The sequence below is a fragment of the Ochotona princeps genome, chromosome 7 (genome assembly GCF_030435755.1).
Source record: "Ochotona princeps isolate mOchPri1 chromosome 7, mOchPri1.hap1, whole genome shotgun sequence".
NCBI lineage: Eukaryota > Metazoa > Chordata > Mammalia > Lagomorpha > Ochotonidae > Ochotona > Ochotona princeps.
This window is the reverse complement of record NC_080838.1, coordinates 55,807,537-55,828,611: the sequence shown is the minus strand read 5'-3', so window position 1 is coordinate 55,828,611 and position 21,075 is coordinate 55,807,537. Positions and strand designations below refer to the sequence as shown.

The following is a 21,075-nucleotide window of genomic DNA, read 5'->3' as shown; positions in this document are numbered from 1 at the left end:
TAAACATATTTCGTCCTAGATTTTTGTGTACTTTTAATATTTCGAGAACCATCTGTTTTTTCAATATTTTATCATGATAAATCAAGCACCACCATTGCTGTCTCCATGAAAACTAAAAAAGAAAATTAACAGTCTGCATATGAGGGACAAAAATATTATATTTTTCTTACTTTGGGTAACAAACAAGTGTATCATTCAAGTTTTAGATAACCCTACACACGAAGATAGACTTTATTTTATGCCTCTCACCTAACCATATAAAAGCTACTTTTCCAAGTTTTAATTAAAACATGAACATATCAGTTTGTAATAGAGATAGAAAAAAAGAACAGAAGTAGTCAGCTAAATTGTATACAATGAATTAAATTAGAAATTTGATGTAAGAATTAACTAATAATATTATATTGCGTTTGGTGACTTACTTACAGGTTAGATTTTTGGTATTCTTACCTAAACATTAAAAATTATAATTTATATTATTATATAATGTGCAAAATATTATATAACACTGTAAATTATATAATATACAAATAATAGAAAATAAAAAGGAAAAGATTATGAGGCAATAAGGATGTAAATGTGCTTAGTGGTGGGAATCACTTCCCTGTCTTTATATGTATCAAGGTAGATGTATCAAAATCAGGTATGGTCAGCATTTATGAAGGAAGAGCAAAATGCACAGATATGATTAAAATCTGTTGTGCCTTGAAGCTCTTCTGTCACACTCACCCTTTATTTCTGTAACAAGGAAAAGGATCACCATGAGCAGATTTCTGAAACTGGATTTTTAATCAGATCTGCATTGAGGAGTTGAAATTCTTCCAGGGGATTCCATAGGGCTTCTAGGAATAAGGTGCAAGTCTTTTTATGTGCCTATATCCAAGCAGGTAAGCTTTCAGGGCTGCCATCTTAGAGTATGTGAGGCACCTTCACAGCCTACTGACAGAGACATAACTGAAAGCATAACATTTATTAGGAATAATGTTTACTAAATAAATATAAGATTTGTTGACTGCAGTCTTTTCCCCCTGGGATGGATCTGTAACTATTTCTACTACTTATTGTTCCCAAAGGTCACAGATGCTTCCACAGGGTTAAATGCCACAGTCTCCCTGACTAGACCGCACATATGTGAAGTCAGGAACTATGTACGTGTGACGGTTTTCCACAGGTGAGTGTCTGCCACACAAAGTTCTCCATAAAACACTAAGAGATATTGAATTTACTGCAATCATAAGTGTCAGCACATTTTCCAAACAACCTTATGTGTAATTATGGTGTACTTCCCCAATGGAATCTTACAAGATATTAATCAATAAGCATTGGCTCACTGAGATTCATGATCCATCTATCAGGAACCCAATATTGTCACCAAGAAGACTGTAACTGGATGCATTTCTAAGTGAAGATAGCTTGTGCACCATTAGTCAACTTTCATATATGTTCAAACTGTCGATTTTTATATAACACACTGTGAAATGCTGCTGATTATTTATCTGTGAAAGAAATCAATTAAGTTCCTTGGGACTTTTCTTTAATCAACACATTATGCATGCAGTAAGATGACATTACACTAAAAGTACGTTTCTCTAAAACCACAAATTCATTGCTCCATGAATTTTTAAATTTACTTGCAGTAAATCTAAAGTTGGTTATCATCTGAGGTCAAGCACAAAGACATAATTCAAACTTCGAGTAACTGAGACAGTGTATTATATCAAATACCATTAAACATTTATGGAAAATGTTCACTGTAAATTAAAGTGTTTTCCTAATCCTGACAATTCTTGTGATGACCTTATTTTAAAAATACTGAGTTCACATCTCTGGTCTGTGTGTGATTCTTCAAATAAATCTGAAAGTTTTCTTGCCACCCGTGGTTTGTTTGTGGATTCATTAGTAGAGGATTCAGCTGATGGCAGCACCTGTCTCATGAATCATTTCATCAGCAAACACCTAACTTTCAAATATTAATTCAAGAATCAAGTTGCATGAAGCTACACATGACAGTCCTGGTAAGCCAGAGAAAATAAGTAGAAGGATGTTTAAATTCTATATACCAGAAAGTCAAGCCAAGAATTTTCATCACATTTTTCTTTCATTCATCCAGCAACCACTTAAATATGTTTATTACTAATTAAGGTAAAGTAATGGAATATATGTTTTTTGCCATTTAAAATAAAAATCTTGAAAGATGTTCATGTATCTATCAATCTAATTTTTCTAAGATGGACTGATTTAGGAACTTCATTTTGAAGCAGAAGATGAATAAGCAGCACCACTGGATCTGAATCTTCGAAGCATCTAAAGCTTCAATAAGTATATAATTCAAACTTATTTCTTGTACAAAAACTATTAAGTACCATCAAGATACATCAATGACTAACTGGGTCAGGATAATGAAGCCAGCTGCTGTGTTATTTGTCAGGCAGTGCATTCATGGTTTATTCAGGACTTTCACACTCTGAAAATTATAAACTTAACAAAAAACAATCCTCAGTATCCTACTCTTCTAGGGCATTCCAGATGGTATTAAAGGCATGCCATTTGTTCCACAAGGTTTTATTTGAGCAACAGCTACATGTAAAGCACTGAGGTGATTAGCTCTATATCGTAAACAAAGTAGCGCTACAGAACAACTTTGACTCAAGATATTCACTTGGTACAAAATTCATGGTACAAGAAGTGAGTAATACAATTATATCCATGCAACATCACCGTTAAGTTGAATTTGGAATCTCTGTCTATGCATCTTTAGCCTATTTCTATTTTGCCTATCAAATGAGTAAGATTTTGAGAAATGAGCAGTATGACTGATTAACTTCTTTAGTGTGCAGGTAAAACTATTGAATAGATCTGTTACTGTGGTGTATTAAATAGAAAACTTCCTGAGCCACTTGTCCTACCACGCCACAGCCAGTGAGAACAGGAATGATGGCAGCAGCCATGCGTACCATCATCCTACCCAGCCCCTTCCCTCCACCACCATGATACCACTCCCCTCCACCACCACCATAGATCAAACTACAAACAGGCTGGAGAGAGGCCACTGAAGGCTATTGAGGTGCATAAAAAGGTAACTAGGATCTTCCGTGGAACAGGCCACACTTTCTCTTTCTGTAAATTTGCCTTTCCAATAAAAATAAGTATAAGAAAAAAGTGGAACCAGGACCTAAGCCAGGCATTTAGATAAGGGATGAGGATGTGCCAAGCTGTGTAACAATTAAATACACTTAATAATTTACATTTAAAGTAGATATTAACTTATAAGGACTTACTATTGCAATCAAATAATTATATCAATGGATGCAAAACAGAATTTGACAAAACCCAACATTTTCATATCAAGATTCTCAACAAATTAAGTGTGGAAAGAATATATCTCAACATAAAAAATCCCAAGTGACAGCTGACATAATACTCATGAAATCAGGAACAATGCATTGCCCATTCTTGTCACAACTATTCACCAATAAACTACAAATCCTAACCAGAACAATTAGATAAGAAAAGAAGCAATACACATCTAAATTCCAGAGTAAAAATCACATCTGTCTATACCAGCAGATGTCAACATTTGCTGTGACTAAAAGCCTTAATGACTGCATCAAAAACAGAAATTTTATAAACAAACTCAGTAAGGTCACAGAATTCAAGAGCAACATAAAACAATCAGTGGTGCTTTTTATAGACAAACACTATCCACAGAGAAACCAATAATCCAACAAACCAATAAAATGCAGTGGCATTTTAAAAAGAATAAAGTTAACAAAGGATGTGAAACATCTGTACAATTAAAAATGATATCAACTATGAAACAACTTGAGGAAACAAATAAATGGATATTCTTAATCAAAAGAATAAGTATTTTCAAATTGTTCAGTGTTCAAGATGATCCAGAGATACAATTCAATCTCTTTTAAAATGCCAATAACATTTTCCCCAGAAATAGAAAAATCAATCCTAGAAGTCATATGGAATCCAGAAGGGCTAAAGCAGAAGATTCCAAAAGAACACAAATGAGCTTGCCTAGCAGCTATCAGCTGTTATCATGTCTGAGCAGTGGAAACAAAACGGCATGCACCAACATAAAAGCAGACCTAAAGATCAATGAAAATGAATGGAAAATGCAGCAATAAGTACATATATTTACAATGTATTACAGATGCCAAGAACACAAAATGGGGAAAGGATAGTTTCTTCAATACATGGTATTGGGAAAACTAGGTATCAACACAAAAGACAGACAAAACTGGACTTGTATTTTGTAAGAGATACCAAAAAATCACCTGAAAATGTATCATAAGTGAATCATAATCCTAGATGAAGACACAGAATATCTTTCTGTCAATGGTCTGGAAAATGATGTATTTCCTGTGAATAGTAATAAAAGTGCAGGCAATCCCAGATGGGCCCCAGTTTGTGTCCCAGCTGCCCCACTTCCCATCCAGCTCCCTGCATGTGGCCTTGGAAAGCAGTAGAGGATGGCCTAAGGCCTTTGGGATTCTACACCTACGTGGTAGACCTGGAAGAAGCTCCTGACTCCTGGCATTGGGTCAGCTCAGCTATGGCCATTGCCACCACTTGGGTAGTGAACCAGAGGACGAAAGATCTTTCTCTCTGTTTCTCCTTCTCTCTGTAAATGTGCCTTTCCAACGAAAATAAATAAAATCTTGAAAAAGAAAAAGAAATGACATAGTCAACAGGCAAATGCCAATCAAAATCACAAGGAGATAGCACCTTGTATCTTGTAATTACCAAAGACAAAACAGTACAAGATATCTTAATGTAGAAGAAACACATCCCTTGTTCACCGCTGCTAAGAATGTTAACTGATACAGCTATAATGCAAAATTGCACAGATTCCTCAGAATAGTTTTTTTATAAAGGACTGCCTTATCATCAGCAATTCCATAATTATGCCTATATCCTAAGAAAATAATACCACTATTATGATGAGTGATCTGCATGCCCAAGTCCACTGTAGCATTATTTGTAACAGCCAAGACAGAGGATAAACCCACGGGTCAATCAAAACATGAATGCCTAAAGAAAATGCAGTAGGTACACACACAGAATATTATTCAGCCTTACAAAGAAGGAAATAGCAACATGGATCAACCTTGAAGATGGTGCACAAACATAAGCCAGCCATGCAAAGACAAGTATTGCATGATCGCTCTGCCTGGTAGAATCAGTATTACTCAAATTTGCAGTAACCCAAAGTGGAATAGCTATTATCAGGGAAGTTATCATCACAGATTGAGGAATGGAACGGAGGGTCAAAAGATACACAATTTTAATTATTAAGAATAAATATGCTCTGGAGATATGGCATGGTGCCAACAGCTAATAATAATTTATACTACACAGTTCACAATTTGCTAAGAGTGTCTCTTAAATTTCACCATAACAGACAGCTATGCAAGGTAACATTGTGACTGCTGTCATCATTTCACAATGTATACATACACTAAAACATCACAGTAGACACTATACCTGTCTTTTAAAATGTTTGAATGACATATATACAAGTTTTATTTATTAAGTCACTGTAATTACATTTAATAAAAGAAAGAAAATTAAACAGCTATGGTGACACCTCTGTCAATATCAAAATTAGACAGAATATACCAAATCAATCATGCCACAAAGAGATACACTTATCAAAAAACAACATTATTGGAACTCTTGGTTTCAAATAAAATAAATAAAACAAGAAAGCATAAAGAGAAGCAAGAGAGGGAGGGATGTGGGCGGGAACTTTGTCTCCTCATCAGCAATCCAAATGTCCTCACTGAGGAATGAAGGGTGAAAACTGACAGCATCACTTGTCTCAGGTTTCTGATCCTGAAGACACACACCAACTACCAAGGGAGTGACACAGACTCCCAGAAACCAGGAATCTAGCAGCCATTCTCCACATTTCTAGCTCATTATGAGTAATCATTTATTGAATGATAAATGATTGCCTCAATGGTTTCAACAATAAGCAAATAAAAATGTAAGAAAAGCTCACTTCTATCCACAAAAATCATTTTTATCAGTCTGAAAGATTAAACTATTTCAAATTTTATACTGAACAATTTCAGTAATTTAATTTTAACCTTCTAGATTTTTGGCATCCCGTAAATGTGTTCATAATTATAGGCAATTATTGGAATGTTACTTGAATTGCTGTAGAAACTCAAAACTATTGCTAAGTCGGGCTTTTGAAACAGACACTTATGAGATCTGGAAAAGGTCATCCAGCCCGTTAACTAAGCAGGACATGAAGACAACCCACTTTAACTTCCAGTCTGTGTTTTCTCCCTCAACAATGGTACAATTTCTAGGGTTTATGGCTTCATTTTCATATAGAATTTCTCAGAAATAACTCCAAATGGCTCATTTTGTTCTAAAATATTAAACTAATTACCAGTAGTTTTTAGAAATAAGCAAACTCAATTTTGCCAAAGAAGAAAAAACTCTCAACGTTTTGTTGGCTATTTAGGATATGTCTTGAATGGGGACACAAAACAATGTAACATGTGTCTCATGCTTCTTCAGGATCCAAAGCAATGAAATTCTCCAGTTAATTTTGCATGTCCTCAACTCAATTCATGATGACGCAAAGCAAGTTAAACTCCGAGGAAGTCGCTGGGGAAGTAATACAGCAGGTAGAATATCACCCACAGTGTCTAGTCTACTCCAACTGACAGTGCAACCTTATTTCCTTTGTGGATTAAATTCTTCTCATCTCTACTACCTGGGAATTGCTGTAAGCCATAGGATGTAAACATGGCTTCCTTCAATGGACATTCTTCTACCACCTATAATGTATGTGTGTATTCATTTTTCTAAGTAGAGAATCCATAACTTTTAGTAGCTTCTCTAAAAGTGGATCAAAATATGCTAATTAACACTGTGCTAATATCTGAGATCTGTCCAAACTTCTTAAACGTAACAAAACTATAATTTCAAACAGAATACACTTATTAGCATAAATAAGATTATCTGAAAGGCATATCAGCAGATTCTCATCGTGGGGAAAGAAGCACCAATTCAAGCATCGACTAAAGGAGGTACACTGGATGCCCAGCCTCAGCTTTTCATAATGAACAAGAATTGTGCCAAAACCATGTAAGTACATACAGCCAAGCAAAATCTACTATAGTTTTCTAGTTCTATCTCTTCATTAAAATATTTTAATGAGTAATCAAGATAGACTTGCTAATTGGGATAACATGAGGAAGGGAAAACTCAGATCATCCTTCAAAAAAATAAGATTTTTTTCTCAGTTTTCAGAACATCCATTGGTTATAGCTCTCAGAAACTTGAATAGCCATTGTTCTTATACTTTGCCAAGGATTATGAAAGACTCAAAATCATAACAAAATCAACTCTAGTCCTTATTTTCTTAATTACTTTATCTAATTCTTTATTTACCACATCTGTTGGGAGCCCTACAAGAACTTACGCTGTAAAAAATCAATAAACAAAATAAATACGCTCCATTCTCAGAATGCCTGTATTCAGAAGGGAAAAACAAAATCAACAACATCCATAAACAATTAGCATATTATAGATTATTTTTAAAGGTGAAAACCACTTGTGGGGAGATGGTAGAGAGAGATGGGAAATACTACAGGAGATGAAAAGGTTACCATTTCAGGCAGGTCAGGATAGTCCTCACCAGAAGTCATTTAGCAAAGATCTGAGACAATAATGAAGAGAAGATAGATATCCACTGTTTTGGGGAAGAGCTGCCCAGCAAAGAGGAGATAAGGCAAAAAGACAGGGCTTAATTCAGCCCAAGAACACCACAGAGACCATTGTGACAAAGCCAAAGCAAAAATGATCCTTCCCTTGCGGTCACAGAATTCATCAAATTTCACCTTCCAAAGGACACCTCATAGTCTATCACTTGTATGTTTCAAAAAAAGATTAAGACCTTTTACATAATCTTGCCAGAGTCCTATATTTCTTAAGAAATGCAAAGTCAAAATTCTCCCAAGAAAATAAGAATCACCTCAGAACTATAGTTTCTGTAGCATGCACTTCGGGTCACTCTACTCCCACAAGCACACATTTGTAGGAACTGTTTTGTGACATGCAAATATGCCATTTACCAGATGATGTCATAAAGAAATCAAATATGACTAAAAGAGCTTCATTTTGGGAAAACAGAGATTAGACACAAAGAGATCTGTTATTCCATATTTGTCATTCTAGCCAAGAGAGATTCCAAGATTCAGAGTTAACATAAAAGCAATCATTCTTTCTGAAATGTCACTGTTCCTTGTGGCATTTACCACATCATTCATCGCATTAACTTTCTTCCAGAAACTGAAAACAGTCATGATGTTTAAACAATCTGCAATGCATTTCTTTAGGTTAAAGCCACAAAGACAAAATTCATATAATGATGGTACATTTTCATGAGAAGAGGCTCAGGCAGCACTCTGCCATGGTAGTCACCATATTTTTACCTTTTTCCTCATTTGAAAATGAACTGTGATCCTACAATATTATAAAGAACAGTACAAAATTCAACATACCTTGCCCTGCTGGTCCTTTTTAACAAAGCCAGTGGCGGCTGCGATGTTCCCAGCTCCTTCCACTGTCTTCTGGGCAACTGCTGTCACACCAGTCACCACTGCTCCACCAACATTGGTCACTTGCTCTTTGGTCTTCTCAGCCACTGGGATACATCAAGAGCAAGAGCAAATGAAAAGATGTTGGGGTGACAGCAACTTAGCAGAATTCCACTTCCACTAACAGTCAGCCTCCACACATCATGTATTTATACAGACCTTAAACAATCGAGACGTTATAGGAAATAGTATGTACCAAGCTTTCAAAGTGAGAGGGGATTAACCACACTCTGCACTTTCACTAAGACATTCTGTTATAATCACACAGGTAGTAGAAGGTCTTTTTTGTTTAATGATCACAGATGCAGAGCCACAGCAATCTGGGTTTAACTTATTTTGAGGAAAATTATAGAAATTAGTACTTCCAGACTCAGTTTCAGTTGAATCAGACTCAGCAAAAAAAAAAAGCATTTCTTTATTTCAAAAATTTCATTGTCAATTCTTTGATCAAAATTAACCAGTTCATTTTCACAGACTTTTGGGCAACATGACACATTCTACTGACAGGTTGAACATTCCTAACCTGAAAATATAAATTCAAAATCCTAAATCTGAAAAGCTCCATGTGTTAACATGATGACACAAGGGGAAGTGGGCCATGCCCTTGAACTTCATCATGTACAAAAATATTTAAAACACTGTTTAAAGCATCCAGTGCTGTGGCATTAAGTCACTGCCTGCAGCACCAGCAGGACATAGTGGCACTAGCTCCAGTCCCAGTTACTCCACTTCTGATCCTGCTCCCTGCTAATGCCCTGGGGAAAATAGCATAAAATTTCACCCATATGGGAGACCTCAAAAAAACTCCTGGCTTCTGCTTGGTCCAACCCCAGCCATTGCAGCCATCTGTGTAGCGAACCAGTGGATGGGAGATCTTTCTATTTCACTTTCTCTCTGTGTATTATTCTGTCTTTCAAATAAATAAGTAGATCTTCCAAGAAAATTCTGAATAAAATGCTTTCAGGCTATTCATATAATATATATTAAAACTCAACTGAATTTGTATAGACTTGGGACTTATTCCCCAAATACCTCATTATGTATATGCAAACATACCATAATAAAAAAAAAGCCCAAGATCAAAAACACTTCAAAACCTAACTATTTTGCATAAGGGACACTCAAATTGTTTATGTGCTCATACATGTTACTATCAAAATGAACAATGGCATAAGGAATGAATATGAAAGAATTTTGATTCTTCTGTAGAGTTTCAGGTATGAAACAGAAGGATTCTTGATAAGACTCACTTTTAAGAATTTCTATGAGAACAAATATTTAAGTTAATATTATTTAATATTAAGTTAATATTTTAAGAAAAAAGTTATATTCAATATTAATACAATTGAACGATAATTCACTATAAACAGTAAAATATGACACAGTAATTCAGTAGATTCTCTAAAACCAATTAAAAATGTAGAGATGATACTGTAAATATTAGTTTCAATTAACTAAGGAGCTCCACACAAAAGCAGCAAAACGTAAAAGATTATGCACTGTTAATAACTCGATACAGAAATAAGACCTCCCCTTTTCATCCAAACCTTTGTAACCATCCCTGTCCACAAGCCTTAGGACCTGCATCTTTTGTCTATATCTACAGAATAGTTGTCCTCTTTTCTTTTCTTTTTGTTCCACAATCTCATTGTTGGTGTGCTTCCCACCCTCCCACCCCACCCTGCAAACCTCCAGAACTGGGAGTTTTGAGAAATTTCATTCATTAGGCATTCCCATAAGCAGACAAGGACCCACTTTCATGTTGCATGTTCCTTACACCCTCCTATTGAGCCTCTCTTGCATCCTGTCACCTGTGAATGCGACTCACTTAATTCTTGCACAGATCTCAGCTCACCAGTTTGGGAGGTCAACAATTAAATGGTGTGAACAAAGCAATTTGTTTTCAAGCAGCCTATTAAAGTCATGGAAGCTAAGGTGGTCTGTCAGGATTCTTTCACTCAGGCAGCATAGGGAAGGGTGAAGCAGCCACACAGTCTAAGCCAGCCTGGAGCCAGAACTGCACAGGTTCACCTAGTGACTCACTGCCATTGAAAATGCTAATACCTCTGAAGGAGTAACAGCTATTTACAATTCAAAGTTCAATTTAAATGCCAGTGAAAAGCTGTACTGGAAAATTTATGTTTTTAAACATTTGTGGAGTGTTGATCTTTTAGAAATGGTGAATTATGTATCTCAAGTTGTCATTTTTTTCTTTTTTAAGAACATGAACAGAAAATTTTGCCTGAAATGAACATTCTCTTGTTATAAATCTCTAAGAAAAGAAAAAAGATTTTGATGTTTTACAGGATCACTGTTTCTCTGCTCTGCATGAATTTTACAAAAACTAGACAATCCTTTAGATAGAAACTTTAATCTGTTGTTTTTAATGCATATAAATTATCCAGTATAAAGTATCATATACTTGTGATAGAATTAGAACTCATGAACATTTATGACTACAAATGATAAACAATTTAGACATATTACATAATGACCAAGTACAGAGGTGGCAATGATTTCTGTAGCACTGGTTTCTCTGGAATGTTCTCCAGGGACCTGAAGACTCTTGCCCTTGAAGGTCTTTTAGACTGTTCCTCTGTTCAATATTCTAATGACTGACAAAATAAAAGGTAAGAAGATACACTCAATTTGGTATATTTTGGATCAAAAAATGACAATTATTTTTAAGGGAAAAGGCCTTTTAATTAGAGTCAAATGGATACTCTACTTCAAACCAACTGAATATTTTTATCTCAATTAGGTTTTATCTAATTTCCCTGTCTTTCCATTTTTATACATGTAGCTCCATATGGCCAGAAATATTTATCCCACTCTTGTTTACTCAGCTAACTCAGTTCCCTTGTTAAAACCCTACTTAAATGTCACATGTTAAATGTTCATGTTAAAAACCTCTTCTCCCAGTAAGTGCTTTGCTCCTCTTCCTGGTATTTCATGCAATTTAAAACATACCTCTACTACACTTCTTTTTCATTGTACCATGATTATTCATCAGTGTGTCTGTCCAGATCCACCATACTATTTTGAGTTGCTCAAATTAAGGCTGTTATTCTTGATCATTTATAGTATTTAATACCAATAATTTGGAGTAGTAGTCGATATTATGGCACAGCCCATGAAGCTGCCACCTGAGATGCCAGCATCCTGTGTAAGAGATTGGGTTCTAAGGCCAAGTTCCTCTGCTTCCAATCTCCGTCCTTGCTAATGTGCCTGGAAAAACAGTGCAAACTGGACCAAATACCTGGGCCCCTTCCGCCCACAATGGAAACTCAGAGTCCCATGCTCTGGCTTCTAGCCTCACTCAGTCCCAGCAACTGTAGGCATCCAAGGAGTGAATAAGTCACAATCTCAGTCTCTCTCTTTCCTTAAAATAAATATATAAGTATTTATGGCCCGGCACAACAGTGTAGCGCCTTAAGTCCTCGCCTTGAATGTGCCGGGATCCCAAATGCGTGCCGGTTCTTATCCTGGCAGCCCTGCTTCCTATCCAACTATCTATCTGTGGCCTGGGAAAGCAGTCGAGGATGGCACAAAGCTTTGGGATCCCATACGCACGTGGGAGACCCAGAAGAATTTCCTGGCTCCTGGCTTCAGATTGGCTCAGCTCCAGCCATTAGCCACTTGGGAAGTAAACCATCAGATGGAAGATCTTTCTCTCTGTCTTTTCTCCTCTCTGTATATCTGCATTTCCAATAAAAAATAAATAAATCTTTAAAATAAATAAATAAATAAGAGTTTAAATAACCTTACTGAACAAATTGAGTAGTTAAGTAATTTATTTAACTACCATATGAGACAAATGGAACTAATCACAGTAGATTTCTTCACTGCATTTTTTTTTTTAAAGATTTATTATTATTGGAAAGCCAGATATACAGAGAAGAGGAGAGACAGAGAGAAAGATCTTCCGTCTGATGGTTCACTCCCCAAGTGAGCCGCAACGGGCCGGTACGCGCCAATCCGATGCCGGGAACCAGGAACCTCTTCCAGGTCTCCCACGCGGGTGCAGGGTCCCAAAGCTTTGGGCCGTCCTCGACTGCCTTCCCAGGCCACAAGCAGGGAGCTGGATGGGAAGTGGAGTTCCCGGGATTAGAACTGGCGCGCATATGGGATCCCGGGGCTTTCAAGGCGAGGACTTTAGCCGCTAGGCCACGCCGCCGGGCCCTTCACTGCATTTCTTACAAGCAGATTATTTAAGAGGGCCTTTTGATATTTTACTAATTTTTAGGTAGGCTAACCAGTGCAATGACCACAAGTACTGCACATGCCTGTATCTTCATATCCTTTTTGCTCAGCAACCTTTCTCATAGTTTTCTGTAATTGGAATGTGTAGTGAAAGAAATTTGAAAACATTCTGGGTAACGCAACACCTTGTACATGCCTTTGCTGTAGATTCTTTACTATGCTAAAGAGAAGATATGGCATGCAAAAATTTTCAAAGTGATAAAACTACGGAAATACAAGCCTTTGGACTATATTCCTTCAGAAAAAGTTTTTGAAAATGCTGCCTTGCATCTGCCTCAGCTTCCACACTCTGCCATTTTCTCCCACCCTCATAGATACTTCTTACACACACACTTAACAATGGGAACATTCTGGAAAAAAAAAACAAAACTCACAATTCTAGCATGTCCACAGTTATCTTCATAACCCACCTCATCCAGTAAATAACACTATTAGTTATGCTTTAATTTGTATGCAGGTGCCACTTCCTTACCTAGTTTTTAAATCTTAAGGGTTCTCCCTCAGTGATCAAGATGCAACACCAACCCATCAACCCAACTTGGCCCTCCTCAAGCAGCAGAGTCTAGCACCATCTACTAGCCAGTTCTTCTTAAAAACCATGCTTAAAAATATCACCTTAGTAGAAGGTCCCAACAAGACAATACAGTCTATTTACTTGTCTAGTTCTGTCTTATTTAATCAGGTGGCAACAAAGCAAATGAAAGGTACATAATTAGCATTTAACAAACAGTTGCAAATAATTCTGGTTTCTTATTACATCATCTTTTTTATCAAAAGCATTCACTTAAAAAGTCATACATAAAGTATATTTTTCACCATCTATAAAAATGTTCAACAAAGGTCCACTCAAACTAATAAAAAGAAAAAGCAACACAAAACAAACTGTACATTGTTTTCTAGCTCATTTATTTTTTTACAGATGACAAAATTAAAACACACAGTGATTAAGAATCTAAGAAAAATCACACAGCAAGTAAGAAGTATGAATTTGAACCAAAAAGATCTAATTTCTGTTTATGTTGATAGTAGAAGAATTATGTCAATATCCCAATTTTATTTTCTCCATTTCTACTTTAAAATGTACTAACTGAAACATGATACTTTGATGAAGCATTTTATTTAATGCATTCTAATCATATGAATCATAATTCTAATGATATTTCTTAATTCATCACAGCTGTCAGGGAGCATGCTGTACTTCCAACATGACCCTCAACAAGTTTATAGGCTCATAACTTATTAAATTTTGGTTATTTCTGGTTAACCTGCAGCAACTTAAAATCCTCATCTCATCTTACTATCATCATCACTAATATTCTCATCAGTTATGTTCTTTATTATCAATCTTCTTATTAATATTTTTAAAATATTGGTAAGATCATGCCAGAGATGCAAATAGTACTTTGCTGATCATTTCAAGCATTTCCTGAAACATACTATCAATCATAAAGAAAATACTATATTTGCAATACTTTAGGATCCCATCGTTTGATGTTCTCAACAGACATTTAATTCCTTGGAAAAAATGCTAATCTTTACATTTTGTACAAGCATTTTCTATCAATAAAAAGGGCTTATTTAAAAATATTCCATATATAAACAAATTGGAGCAAGACTGTGGATCTCATGGGATGTGCCGCCATGCAAGGGTGGCTGCTAACAACTACATTCTAAATGATCTACGCTGAGGCCATGCTGGTTGCAAGGGATTTTTCTGTATCATCCATGGACCCAAGCTGTACAGGGCTTACCTGTTGTCACACCATGAACCACTCCTTCCTTGGTTTTGGAACCTGTAAAAACAAATTCAAAACATAAGCTAAGGCCTATGCTGCTGACTTGCTAGTTTTCAACACAACAGAAGCATATGAATGATAGCTTCAGGGGAAAAACAACTAAAGTAAGGAAATCCTGTCACTATAACAAACAGAAAGCCAATACAACAGGAGGTCCTCTGCAACTAAGATTCTAGCACAGAGTGATGAACTTCCCCCTAGCTTCCCACTTTAGAATAACAACTTTCAGTCGGGAAAAGTGATAAAACAATGAGTCTCAAAAGCAAGACTATTTTGACTTCAAAAATGAAAAATGTTTACAAATATGACACAAGAGAGATCTGTTAATTCTGCAAACATATAATAAAAGATGGAAGGAGACAAGCATCAGGATGCAGCAGTCACCTACTATGTACAAGGCCTTTTAAATCTCATTTCATGCACATAACATCTGTTTTAAACAGGTGTATTATGCCCATTTTCGACAAGAGGAAAGTAAAACAAATAGCTAACCACTTGCCTAAGGTTACACACATCATGGGCTATGCACAACATTCGAATTAGGTCTCCGCCAAGACATAAACAAAAGGAAATCAAAAATATCTGCCTAAAATCTTGGCTATTATTAAATTTGTATAAAATTACCTACATTGCTAAAACTGTTAGCAAATTTATTCATAACTGCTCAGATTTTTCATTATAGTTCACACTTTTCTAATTTTTATTTTTCATGATACAGTTCCATACACTCAGGGATTGTCCTTCCCTGTCCTCAAAACCCTTTCCCCCACTGTTTTACCCCTTATTATTACAATAGTACAGTCCTTCAGCAACAGTCACAAGTCCATCATTCTGATATTTAAGTGTATCATGACATTATAGGTATAGACAGTGGCAGAAAATCCAGCATTTTCCGAAAAATAACAATAGGTTAAAGATTCATTTGAAAACTATTCTAGCACTCAAATTATGTAGTTCTAACAAGAAATAGAAGAATAAATGAAACAAAGGCATAAAACTGAGAATGAGAACAATTTAAACCGATGTGTGGATATTAAAGTAATTACCAATCACTTGTTTAAAAATGCATGAAATTGGGGCTGCTGTCACAGGCCACCATTGACCAGAATTCTATAAGGTGCTAGTTCTAAACCCAGCAGTTATTTATCCAATCTACTTTCCTGCTGACACACCTGGGAAAGAGTGGAAAATGTCCCAAGTCCTTGGGTTGCTCCCATCAGCATGGGAAAGTTAGAGTTTCAGGCTCTGGATTGTGGCCATCTGGGAAAAAGATCTCTCACTTTCTCTTTCACTCTCCTTCTCTCTCCCTCCCTCCCTCCCTCCCTCCCTCATACCCTCTTCCCTCCCTTTGTCTCCTCCTTCTTCCTCTACCTCTTCCAAGTAAATATATTTTTTTAAAATAACATAATGTTATGACGAAATAATTGCAGGTATTTTTTAAACAAAATGAAAATGTAGTCTCCTTTTTTAATTAAAATTATCACGTAAGATTGATTGATCACTCTCAAACACTCTGGAAAACCATGAAGTTTCAGCACAGTCACTGTGGTGACAGCACTGGCTAAAAAAAAAAAAAAAAAACTGACCATGATCAGAGCCCCAGCTATTCACCAAACATAAAGCATAAATATTCAAGTGTTTATTAAAACTAAGGGAATTATGAAGTTGATTTCTGCATCAAATTTTTAGAAACAAAGTGTTGGTCCTATTCTCTAGTTTCACATTTATATACAATTTTAAGTACTCATACATAATTATGACCCAAATAATGTGGTGGGCGAAGCATTTCATATCAGATTGAGTTTCCACTTCTCTGCTTATTTGTTAAAGGTTTATTTAATTTTATTAGCAAGGCAGATCATATTTATGGAGAGAAGGAAAGACAAAGATCCTCCATGCTTTGGCTCACTCCCCAAATGGTTGCACTGGCCGAAGCTGAGCCAATTTGAAGTCAGGAGCTTCTTCTGGGTCTCCCAAATGGGTGTAGGGACCAAAGGACTTCGGCCATCCTCTAGTGTTTCCCAAATCACAAGAAAGGAGCTGTATAAGAAGTGAAGCAGCCAGGACACAAACCAGCGCCCACTAGGGTTTCCAGCGTTTGCAAGTTTAGTCAGTGAGCCATGGTGCTGGCCCGTTGTTCTGCTTTGTATCCAGGTCTCTGCTAATGTGCCTGGAAAGCAGTGAAAGATGGCCAAGCACAGGAGCAACTGCCAACCATGTGGGAAAGCCATTGGGATGTCTGGCTTCTGGACCAGCCCCAGGAACTATGACTATTTGGGGTGTGAACCAGAGGATAGAAGGTATTTCTCTTTGTCTCTCAACCCCACCCCTCTATATCACTCCGCCTTTCACGTAAATAAATAAGTCTTTTATGTAAAATAAAGAAGAAAAATGTGATCATCACTAAGCTGATTCAGAGTATGAACTATCTGGAGCTTTACAAAAATTTTGTCAATCCCTGGGCAATACTGTTGTGTCTTGAAATGATCGTTTTCATTCTGAATCTTATGGTTACCTTTCAGTTACTGTTCTGAACATAGCTAATAAACTATTTATAACATGAAGTATGTGTTAAATACCATTATAGATATTGAAAATGGCTTAACAAATATTTGACACATAGATAAGTTGTTAATATATATGAATCACCTCAAAGCAAACACCTGAATTGATCTCTGAAAAATAAAATGATTTCACTTGCCCAAGTCCATCGTCAACCATGAAAACAAATAAGTGTTACAGATGTTAAAACCTGTTGATTATCTTAGAAAGAACAATGCATAAAACTAATATTCAGTGGTTGCTGATTTTATTACAAAGGATTAGAGAGAATATTAGCTTCCTTAAAAAACACATTAAAATACACAAATTATGGTGTAATCAAATAGTTATAAGGTTGTACTTACAAAAACTGAAAAACTAAAACAAGAAAAATACTGATAATCTTCATGTCATTGTTTCAGTGCTACATATTATAACTAGAAGAATAAAATTCACCTTTCACAAAAAACTGGAAATTAATTTATCATTTTTTCATCTCATATCACCCTATTTCAAAATTTTTCTGGAGGCCTGTTGTAAGATGCAAAATGAAATTACTTTATGGAAAGATCAAGCCAACAAACAGGAAATGCCCGTGGTACATGAGCAACAAGCTTGGAGAAGCAGTCGCTAAGAGCATACAGAGTGTGGTCTTTCCTGTGAGCTGCATGTGAGAGCAGTGAGCTTTCTTTCACTCCACAGAGGCAGGCACTGCAAATGTGTCACCCAGGCCATGCCATGCAATATGCTTATCCTCCACCTGACTGCTCATCCTGTGGCATCTGAGAGGGTAGTAGACCTCAGAGGAGAAACAGCAAAGGAAAACTGGGCCACATGCATATGTGTGGACATAAGTGGTCTTCATACAGTTCTCCAAAAATGTCTCCTGGGAAAAAAATTATGCATTTATGCATACATTTCCAAAAAATGGCAGTGAAATAAACATCCTTTAATTCCAATTCCCATGAGGCATTTGAAGCACCCTCCAGGGGGATATGGGTATGTGTGTCCATTTGGTCCCCAAGGAATCTGAAGGAATTTGCAAAATGACACCCAATATAACAGTTCAAAATACGGAAAGGAAGCTCAAGCTCTTAGTGGAATTTAGAAAGAAGTGGAAGGACAGGCACCGAGTGCATTATTACTTGCTGCATGCCACTTGGTGAATGAATGATTGAAACATTCTGAAGATATTAGCAGCAGCTTCCAAGCACTTTCTTGAACACTTGGACCCGTGCTGTCACCAGGGGTGACTGCACCCCAGAGGCTCCTCTTCCCATTTTAGAGCCACACACACAGCTCTGGGCCGCATCAACACCTCATGTATAACAAGCACACAACCAAATTAGTAAATGTTATGCACATGACAAAAGAAATCAAAAGCCCACGAATGACTTGGATTCTAAGGAATATTTTTCATTTTACAAAAAGAGACGGTTTGGCAAACTGCCCTCTGGATAAAGTCACTTAAACACTGAAACCTTCATTTTAAAAAAAATTTTTTTAAAGTTTTAAGTGTTACTGTAACATTTAACAATCAGGGAGAACAAAAATTAGCCACATTTTTCAAGGTTGGCTCAAATGTACACTTTCCCATTCACCTACCTGCACACACCTCTGACTCCATCCATCCTTTCGAGAAGTGATGACACAAAACCGAATTAAGTGGGAAATGGCAGTGTTTTTGTATTGATTCTTCGAACCCGGGGATACTGAGATGACATTCGGGGCTTACCTACCTACATAGAGAACACCCTCTTTTGTCTTTCCTGCAGCTTCTGCCACACCCTGCTTGGTTTTCTCAGCAGCAGCCACAACTCCCTCCTTGGCCTTTGAAAGTCCCTTCATGAACACATCCATGGTTAAGGGATTTCTCCACACCACACTGAAAAAACACAAAACACACACTGAGTGAGAACTTTCAGGCAACGGAAATCAAACTTCAAGCCATCCAGGGTAAAAACAAAACTAAAACATTTTTGAAAGACATTAAAAATCAGTAAAAATCCCCCAAAGTGTGCACAATCTTTGACGTGACTCCTCACTTCATACATCCAGACAAAGCAGTGTTCCTCCCAATTCCTGAGCCCCTGAAGCTTTTGCTCTGAAATTTCCCCCTCTCCCTGGAACAGGTCTGGCAGCCTAAAGGCTGACGAGGCTGTACATCTGAGCTGCTCTTCATCTCAAAAGTACAGCTGCATGAATACCTGGGGTCCTTCCTTCAACTTCCCAGGGGCCAAGGGTGACCCACGTTAAGTAAGTGAAAAGCCGGTTTAGAGGAAAGACCGCAGGAAAAGGAGAGAAGCTGGAGGCCCAGGTCAGGTGCATCCTTTAAAGGAATTCCAGAAGAGGATGAACAGGTGGATCCCAGGGGAAGAAAAGGCACTAGGCACTCAGCAAGTGGCTGAACCTCAAGCCAAACAACCAAGGCGCACAGGGTCTGATTACACCAGAGCCCTCCACCTCCGCCTTCCGCTATCTATCCAGAGCACGCGCTGGTCTGTACCCGCGAGGAGCATCCACACCCGCGCCAGGCGCCACAGGCTGGAACAGCATCCTCAGGCACCCTCAGCAGACCTCGCGCCGCACTTGTTAACCCCTTACTACCTGTTGACTTGCCTTCTCTGGGCTTCATTTACTACGGTCAAAGCTGCCGCGTCACTTCTCAGAAAACGGGTGCCTGGAGGGATGTTTAAAGCAAAAGAAAAGTTGGAAGCTTGAGCTCCATCCAGCACCCTGCATTTCCGCAGGGAAAATAAATGTATAAATACAAGCGCACCGGAGAGAAGTCGCTGGTCCCCAGCATTCAGCGAGTTCGGGGAGGCAGGGGGCATATTGGAGGCAGGGGAAAGTCGGGTCAATGTCCTCTAATGAAGTTCACCCAAACGGCTCGCACCCGCCGAGACCGGACACATTGGTCAAGGGGTGCATCCCCTTCCCCGCATCCGCGGCGTACCCCCTCACTCCGGATTTTCTCCAGTACTCACAAAGACGCCCTTTCAGAGCCACAGGTACTCACCCGAATCCTCTTCTCTTGATTGCCCTCCCCCCCGTTCCCTTTAAACAATTCCCAAATATTATTTAACTGGGTACAGGGTGGGGACGAGAGCGCACAGGAAGGGCGGAGGTGGCACCACCAGATGAAAGGTCCCCTTAGGAGGCTGCGGTCAGCGCAATCCCTGGAGGTACGGGGTGTGGGAGGCACGCGCGCAAACCTGTCGTCGAATTGCCACTCCCCGGTTCCCTTCCTTATATCTCCCGCCCCTGAGCCCCGCAACATAGAAGAGAAAGAGAGCGGGGGTCGCCAGAGACGGCTAGAGGGGGACCGGCGGCAGGCTCAGGGCGGGGCTGGGTCTCGAGTCCCCTTTGGGGCCGGCACACACCTGGCTCCGCTGCAGCAAAAACGTCGCTCCGCCGTCGACCCGCTCTTGGGCCTCTGGTCGCCCCGGCGTTCTCCTCCTCCTCCTCCACCACCTCCTCCTCCTCCTCCCCTCTAGCTCCCAGATCTCCTCGACTCACCGCCCCCACGGCTGATTTGTCAGCGCCTCTCCCCGCCCCTCTCCCGCGCCTGCTGAGCTCCCAGCGCGTGCTCTGGGCTCCCGTGCTCGGTGGGGAGGGGGCGGGGGAAGGTGGTCCTTGCAACTGCAGCGGCCCACCACCATTGGAAAGCTGGAGGGCGAGATGCGCTGCGGTTCACCGCACAGTCAGGGTCGTCTGAACCCTGCGGAGATACGGAGCGCTCAGGCTCGGGCTGCTGTCGCTTCTCTTTCACCCCCTCCTTCTCAGTCTCCGCCTTTGCACTGGTTCCTCGGGTAAATCCTAGCCTCCGGCGGAGTCAA

The 21,075-nt window shown here is 38.5% G+C and overlaps 1 protein-coding gene across 5 annotated transcripts in view; it reads right to left on the bottom strand.

Annotated features, from left to right (window-relative positions):
- SNCA (synuclein alpha) overlaps positions 1-20,775 on the bottom strand; it is a 96,643-nt gene extending 75,868 nt beyond the window's left edge. The window contains exons 1-4 of one of the 5 annotated variants that reach the window (XM_058667045.1): positions 20,756-20,775; positions 18,976-19,121; positions 14,651-14,692; positions 8,541-8,683 (exon numbers count right to left, since the gene is read on the bottom strand). In XM_058667045.1, the coding sequence (XP_058523028.1) occupies positions 8,541-8,683; positions 14,651-14,692; positions 18,976-19,096 (306 nt within the window). In that variant the 5' untranslated portion in view covers positions 19,097-19,121; positions 20,756-20,775. Of the gene's footprint in view, positions 1-8,540; positions 8,684-14,650; positions 14,693-18,975; positions 19,122-19,443; positions 19,555-19,622; positions 19,641-19,843; positions 19,893-20,619; positions 20,709-20,755 lie in introns of those variants that run through there. The other 4 variants (XM_012928515.2, XM_058667047.1, XM_058667048.1 and 1 more) reach the window with 4 other exon arrangements.
- Positions 20,776-21,075: the final 300 nt, after the last annotated feature.